At 34.6% G+C, this 8,136-nt stretch overlaps 1 protein-coding gene across 2 annotated transcripts in view; it reads left to right on the top strand.

Moving 5' to 3' along the window:
- LOC107588491 (protein OSCP1-like) overlaps window positions 1-4,943 on the top strand; it is an 8,567-nt gene extending 3,624 nt beyond the window's left edge. The window contains exons 2-10 of one of the 2 annotated variants that reach the window (XM_016276603.1): window positions 69-223; window positions 542-709; window positions 985-1,065; window positions 1,226-1,329; window positions 1,962-2,090; window positions 2,320-2,389; window positions 2,578-2,717; window positions 3,596-3,659; window positions 3,904-4,943. In XM_016276603.1, the coding sequence (XP_016132089.1) occupies window positions 69-223; window positions 542-709; window positions 985-1,065; window positions 1,226-1,329; window positions 1,962-2,090; window positions 2,320-2,389; window positions 2,578-2,717; window positions 3,596-3,659; window positions 3,904-4,023 (1,031 nt within the window). In that variant the 3' untranslated portion in view covers window positions 4,024-4,943. Of the gene's footprint in view, window positions 1-68; window positions 224-541; window positions 710-984; window positions 1,066-1,225; window positions 1,330-1,961; window positions 2,091-2,319; window positions 2,390-2,577; window positions 2,718-3,476; window positions 3,575-3,595; window positions 3,660-3,903 lie in introns of those variants that run through there. The other variant, XM_016276604.1, reaches the window with a different exon arrangement.
- Window positions 4,944-8,136: the final 3,193 nt, after the last annotated feature.

The following is an 8,136-nucleotide window of genomic DNA, read 5'->3' on the forward strand; positions in this document are numbered from 1 at the left end:
GTGCTTGCTTGGTTTTCAGCTTCATATTTCATCACTGCAACTCTTTCTGTGTGTTTGTGTTGTGATAGTTATGAATGATATCATTACCACCATGTTCAATAAGAAGTTCCTGGAGGAGCTGTTCAAACCACAGGAGCTGTACTCCAAGAAGGCCCTGAGGACAGTATTCGACCGACTGGCTCACGCCTCCATCATGAGACTCAACCAAGCTAGTATGGACAAGGTAAAGTCTAAAGTCAAAGATGAATTGCCATTTTCTTGAATTAATTGTTTGCTTTATCTTTTAGGGCAATCCTTGCACATTTGTCTAGTGAGAACCTTCTATAAATACCTCTGTATTCGTGGTAAACAGATCAGGGTTGATGTTTGAAATGTGCCAGAGTTATAGAGTAATGTCTGTTCACCAATATTATTGCGTTTTGATCTTTACTTTAAAATTCTCATTAAATAGTATCGGGTTATAGTAAGCAAAATAGTGTTGAATGGCTCCCTCTGGTGTGTAATATGATGAAATATGTAATGACTACTTTTCTGTGCGCAGCTCTATGACTTGATGACCATGGCATTCAAGTATCAAGTCCTGCTGTGTCTTCGCCCTAAAGACATCCTCCTTGTGTCCTTTAACCACATGGATGCCATCAGGGACTTTGTGAAAGACACTCCCAGCATCCTCAGCCAAGTGGATGAAACAAACAAGCAACTCGTAGAGGTAGCAAGGTCTCTTCCATTTCGGTGTAAAGGCGCTATTACTCAGTATTTTTTATTTTCAGTTTATTTTCAATTGTTTAATATAATTAACCTTTTTTTTTCATTGTCAGTAACTGTTAATGTAGTATTATTTCATATTGGTATTATTATTTATTATTACATATTTTCCATTGATGGATATTTAATAATATTATATAATGTTATTATTTAAAATTAAATATTAATATTATTATATAATTGTCAGCTTTGAAAGTGTATTTTGCTTGTAACTCCTAGATCTATACACCTTTATCTGGTGGAGAGTTTCAACTAATTAGACAGACACTCCTCATCTTCTTTCAAGATATGCATATAAGAGTAAGTCTTTTCTCTATTTTGATATATGTACATTAATATGGAATACTCAAAAACCCAATATGTAAATTCAAAGTCCAAAAGTATTGGTCATGTTTATGAAGGGGCAGAAAAGCCATATATTTGAATATGATATTAAATATGAAACTTGTTTTTTTTTTAGGTATCAATTTTTCTGAAAGACAAAGTACAAAACTCCAATGGGCGATTTGTTCTTCCCACATCAGGCCCTGTTCCGTATGGGACGCACACCCCAGGACTCATAAGGTTAGCAGGATAGGATTCTGCTTCTGTTCCGTGAGTTAATGCAGCAAAAACACATTTTTGCATTGAAATGGCTGAGAACAGCAGGATGTAGTTTGAACATTATAAATAAATAGCCTCTTATTCATAGTTGTGCATTGTGCATATGTTTTTTCCGAAATCACCTCCTTCATATAGAACTGACAGAGTCTGACGGTAAGGGTTTATAGTTAATTGCATTATCGAGAGACTTGGACATTTTCTAAATATAGCAGGGTCTGTGTTTAGACTGTGACAGAAAGCAGTTATTTTAATAGAGGTTAGTGATAGTTGGCATATGAGATGTCCATGAACTAATTTTTTATCAATATTTAGATGCATATTTTATGAATTTATAATATGTATAATATATCCAGCTTCTGTAATTGGTTACCATCTTTTAAGCTATCCTTTTTAATCAACAAATACATTTTAAAAGTACAAATATTGCATCTCGAACTCAATTTCAACATAAGGTCAGAAAACTTTGTGTATAATAATTATTAATGTTTTCTAAAAGTATTATATAATTTCTTACTAGAAAGGCTGTAAAATGGATGATTTTATTTTTTTATGATTTATTAATTATTTTTTCATGACTCTTGTTTATTTCCCAGAATGTTTAGCTGTAGTGGTGAGGAGGTGAGAAGGATGCAGTTCCGTGACGGTGGCAATTACTGCAGCACTCTCCGTGAGGGTTCTTTTGAAATGTATGGTGATCGAGTCATCAAACTGGGGACAAACATGTGAGCACCTTCTAATAATACTCACTTCTACTAATAATCATTAGTGGAATCATATGACTCACACCTTCTGTGTCTCTTCAGATACAAGGGTGTAATTCATCACGTCTTAGGTTTTATCTGTTGCAAAGCGCCATCTCTAATTGATATGTGAATAATTTAGCTGCAAACCTGAGACAGGTAGCCTTTCACTGGAGCATCAGCTGTACAATTGTCCTGTTTGTTCTTTTAGGTACAGTGTGAGCCGCCCTGTTGAGACACACATGTCTGGAACCTCCAAAAACTCCTCACAGCACACCAAGGTAGGATTATGAATTGATTATACTTTGTTGGTTTATATATAAAAAAAAAAAAATCTAGTTGGCATTGATAAACTGTATCCTTTCCATATATGCAGGTCTCTTGATCATAAAAACTTATGGTAAAAAAAAAAAGATTGAAAATGTGTAACACTAATGTAATATTTGACAAAATTCATACACTTCTGAAGGTCAACACAACTCCGAATCCTTTGGCAAAAGAAGAGCTGAACCTGCTTGCTAGACTAATGGGAGGTCTGGAGGTGCGGAAATCAGCTAACACTGACTCTGGCTTCCGTGTCAACCTTTTTGCCACTGACGAGGAGGAAGAGTGAGTCTTTTTTGAATTTTTATACTTTTTCAGTGTTATTGTGCATCTCGCTGAAACAAGGAGTGGTATTTCACCCCAAAATAAAAGCAAAATGATACCATTGTTGAAAGCATATGTGTAGACATTTGATTTTTCAATTATTCTTATTATTCTCATTACTTATTCTCATTAGATTCTGATAACTAATTCAGTATTTTTTTTAAATTAAATTGGTTTTAGCAATGAATATATTACTGTTTGTGTACGATTTCTTTTTTTAATAATGCTTTTTTTCAGCAAGGATGCGGTTCCACACAACATTAAGCAACACAGCTGTTTTAAACATTGATAATAATAAGAAATGTTTATTGAGTGGCAAATCAGCACATTAGAATGATTTCTGAAGGATCTTGTGACACTGAAGACTGGAGTGATGGCTGCTGAAAATTCAGTGTTGTAAAGTATATTAAAACGGAAAACATTTATTTTATATATTGTAATAATATTTCACAATTAATTAATATTCATATTTTACTGTATTTTTGATCAAATAAATGCATGCGTGGTCAGAATAAGAGACTTGTTTTTATAAAAAAAAACATGATTTTAAAAACCTTAATTATTCCAAACCTTTGACCGACAGTATAAATATGCAGTTTAATAGATCTGAGTATATGTAAATAACAAAAAAATAGGCTTTTAATACATTTTCTTCATGCAAAATATAATGTATTACTTTTTATTGTGGAGTAAAATGTGACCCTGCTATGTTCTTGACAGGTTTTGTGAGTCAAACATCACTGTATGAAGAAAGTGCAGCTAGACATATCAGTGAAATGGATGCGGTTTGTTTTGCTTGAGATTTCATACAAATATTAAAACACAGATTATCCCCACAGGGAAGCTTTGATATCAAGACCGGATGAGCTTTCCTATGAAGTTATTAAGATCCAGGCAACAAAGGTAAGGCTGAATGTTTGTATGCTTGTACAGTAATACACTTCGGTTGTTTCAGCACAATGCTGTTTGATCCTTGGCCTCAGAAAACATTGTAATGCCTGATTACCAGTGATCCACCCACACTGAGAAGAAGCTCTCAGCTTGTCTAATTGGTTTTTGACAGACTAAAGATTTTGAGTCTTAAGTTAACTTAAAACTACCAGAGGACCATGGGAGTAACAATATACCTCTGACTGGCTCATTTCAGGACAAACAGACCAATGCAGAGCTGGCTAAGATCATGGGGGAGTTTGGAGAGACGGGAGAACCCGCCCCCAGTTCCAGCAGCAAGGGTGACGACCTCCTGGCCATGATGGATGGGCTGTGACTTAAACTTGATGTTCCCGTTGACTGAGCAGAGTGACTGAGCTGTTAAGCAGGATAAAGTGCTACAATGTCTTACTCAGCAAAGAGGCCTTTTGTCTGGAGCTACAGTGACAACCGTATATATTTAGAACGACAGCTAAGCTCAACAAGAAAGTCTCTCTTTGAGAATTTCACACAATTTTTGTCTCCTGCCACCCACCCAATGTGAGAAATGCAAATAGCAGGTGTAGAAATGTAATATGCGTCTTGCTGTGGGACCATATTCATTTTTTCATATTCATTCTGTCAAGTCACTTTGGAGGTGGCACAGGCCATATCATCACGTATTTCAGCGAATGGTTTGATATCAGTCTTCACAGAAACGTCTGCGAGGCTTTGATGTCACAGACATTTCTGTGACATTTAGATCAGTGGACCGAATAAAATGCCTTTTCTGGACTGTCTTAGTTGTCTAAGAGGACAATCCGTGCACATGGAATTCATTTAAATCTGTTTGATGTGCAACCGAGAGGCGCACGATTTGCATCCACACAACAAGCGCTGATTAAGACAGGGTAATGGAGGAAACCGAAGTGCACTTGCAGTAAATATTTAGTGCAGATCCCAAAACTGGTTTACAGGAAGCCCCGGGACAATTGATGTGTGTATGTTTTTGTCTTTATTTAAAGGGAGTGCAACAAAGTCAGGTATTTCAAGCTCAAGAATTAAAATGTCTTAAATTGTTGCATTATGTAAAGGGACAATGTATACATGAAACCACCTTCCATGGAAAGAAAGCAATGCAATATGTATGGTGGATGAAATTGTTTATTTTTCGTAACCATAATAGAGCTTATTTATTGAGGTTAATGTACTGAATGTTCATTTGTGTCTGTTTACGGTTATATTAAAATTGATTTGAATGTGAAATAAAGTAGATCGTTTTGCAAACAATGACTGGTCAACATACCAAAGTTGCATGTTTGTTTTAAAATAATACTTTCTTGGTAAAGTAATAGTTCACACAAAAATGCAAATTTGCTCACTTTCAGGCCAGCCAACATGTAGCCTAGATGAGTTTGTTGCTTCACTGCATACACTGGAGAAATTTAGCATTACATCACTTGCTCACTAATGGATGAATGGGTGCCGTCAGAATGAGAGTCCAAACAGCTGATAAAACTTCACAAGTAATCCACACAACTTCAGGCCATCAATTAATGTTGTGAAGTGAAAAGCTGTGTGATTTTTAAGAAATAAATCCATCACTAAGGCATTTTAACCTTAAACCGTCGCTTCTGGCCAAAATTTGAGTCCATAGTCCATAATTATAAGTGCTAATAAACAGTGTTTGATTTGCACATATTTTTCTTCTGTTTCCGACAAGACGTCTTTTTCACTGGATAGGCAACAGGCCTATTATGGATAGAGGATAATACTTGAGGAATATTGTGATGTTTATACTAGATGTTTCGACGTTTCAAATCGTTTTCAAAGAAGAAACAAACTCATCTACATCTTGCATAGCCTGAGGTGAGTAAATTTGAAGGGAATTTTTATTTTTGGCTCAAATATTCCTTTGAGGTAAACAGAAAATCGTACATTCGTTCTAACATTCAAAGATGAAGTTACACAAAATCAAATACACTCTTAAAAATAAAGGTGCTTCACGATGCCATAGAAGAACCTTTTGTCTAAATGGTTCCATAAAGAACCTTTAACATCTGAAGAACCTTTCTGTTTCACAAAAGGTTCTTCAGATTACAAAAAAGGTAAGAAAGAGATGGTTCTTTAAAGAACCTTTGACTGAGTGTTTCTTTTATGGCATCGCTTGAAGAACCTTTTGAAGCACCTTTATTTTTAAGAGAGTAGGTTAGTGCTTCTTTGTGAACACTAGATGGCGCAATGGAATAATGCAGCGTTGTTGACATCTTAGGAACAGAAATATTACTTTTTTTCACAAAACAAAGATTTACATTTTTTATTATTATTATTATTACAGAAATTAATAAAGAAATAGTCACTAAGAAGTAGTCACTTCAATGTAAGCTTGTGACATTTGATACGCTAGAGTTTTAGTGTGTACATTTAAACATTTTGAACTCCCAGCACAGAATTTTGTAATAGGCCTAAATCTGACTGTGGTTTTATGTGAAGGGGATGTAAACTTTATGAAAAGAAGCTCCTGTTAGTGCATTTTCCCTTTAACTCTCCAAGTCTCTCTATGGCAAATGCTGTTTAAGCATTTGATCTGTTATGACTTTTCCAGACAAGTAATACTGAAAACCCCTGTGTTCATTTGAATAGTCGTGGGAGACGAATCTCTCACCCACACAGTTATGAATGAATTGCTCTCACAGTTGTTCCTCCATGGGAAAAAGCTTCTAATATTCATTACCTGTGCTTTTTTGACTCCCACGGCAAAATATTTTGACATGATGTGACTGTGCACTGCTGCATTTCTGGGACACTTGTACTTCTAGAATATGCATCATGAATATTATTAAAAACAAAACAAAAAAACAAAGTTAATTTATTTTAATTCAAGTCACGTCACCTACACTGCAAAAATAAATATGACAATACTTGATAAATATGTAACTAATATTAAAATAAAACAAATACAATTATAGATTATATTAATTTAGAAATGAATTATAAATTATAGGCCTATTTAATTTTTTTTAAATGATGGCTTTCATATTTATTGACCTGGGTACAATCATTTGGACACATGTAAGACCTCAGCACATTTTCGAGGTAGAGTAAAACTAGTGAATGATTTATTATTTCTTGGCAATATTGTGGAAATAAAATACATAATCCTATTTTGGGAAACTGGCAGAAGGTTCACAAAAAGTCTCCATTTTATATAATAGTATATAATAGTTATATTTTCTTCATAATTTGTGATTTTGCAGGATAAAACTATAGTAATATTTTAATAATGACGCAATTTTTATGTTTTAAATATTGTTATTCCAGTACAACACTTATTCCATGCAAGAGCAAGAGATGGTTATTTGAAGGAAAGTAAAGGAATAAAGGTATTGAGACAGACTATAAATGCTAAATCCAGACGTTATAGTAAGGAGTGTGCGCGTGAAATTGTCCTTGCAGTCTTTCTCAAATTCCACTGCTTCTTTATCAGACATGGGCACTATAAAGTATGATTCACAGTTTCCACCCCACACACCGTGGGTTGGCCAATGTTTAGCCACAGGCTTATAAAAGTGTTTCATGTGGTTTAAGGCAAAGGCCATGCTGAGTTAAGACAGGAAGACAGCACAGCCTTAAATCAGTTGCTGCCCTTTAAAACACTCTCTGTTTGACATGCAGCTCTGCACCAGCCCACTGAATTGAAACTTGATGTTGTGGGTGAAGCCGGTTAGTTTTGGGGGATCTAAAATTGGATACGATATCGAGGGTCTTGTGAATGCAAGAAACCGGTTTGCTGTACTCGCATGAACAGGGGTAGATTATTATTGATCTATTTACCCTTTAGTCTTGGATGCAATCGATGTGTCATGTTTATTTCACCTGGCACTGATTCTTGACACACGTATCTGCAGTTTCTTAAAGTGACAAAATTTCCACTATTTAATTAATTAAACATTATTTCTAGAATGTTCTTAAGACAAATGCAACATATATTTATTGATTCTCTTTATTTGAGCAAAATTATGACATAACTCATAACCTCTAAAACCACATGTCCTCGTATCTCAAAACTTTATTATATTAATACACATGCATATTTTTAAGAGACATTGCTATGATGGAGCTGAAAACTATTTTCACTCATTAATTGCTAGTAAATTTCAAAAATAATTACAAAGAAGCATTGGTACTGGTACAAACATTTATTATTAATATTTGACACATTATATTGTTTCTGGCAGCTGTTGACACTGATCTATATCATTATTATTATAGATAGCATTAACTATTATAGACCAGTGCTGTGCACAGTGCACACATAATGTGTGATGATAGGCAAAAACAAACATGTGAGGAATGGAAGAAGCCAGAGTTTGCACGACAATGTATTGTAAAACTCTTCAGATTACTCTAAATAATTTTTTACATACATAAAGTTTTTTTTTGTTCCAAGTAGCTACTCAAGAATAAATGT

This window comes from Sinocyclocheilus grahami, unplaced genomic scaffold (assembly GCF_001515645.1).
Source record: "Sinocyclocheilus grahami isolate Dianchi unplaced genomic scaffold, SAMN03320097.WGS_v1.1 scaffold104.1, whole genome shotgun sequence".
In the NCBI taxonomy this organism is placed as follows: domain Eukaryota; kingdom Metazoa; phylum Chordata; class Actinopteri; order Cypriniformes; family Cyprinidae; genus Sinocyclocheilus; species Sinocyclocheilus grahami.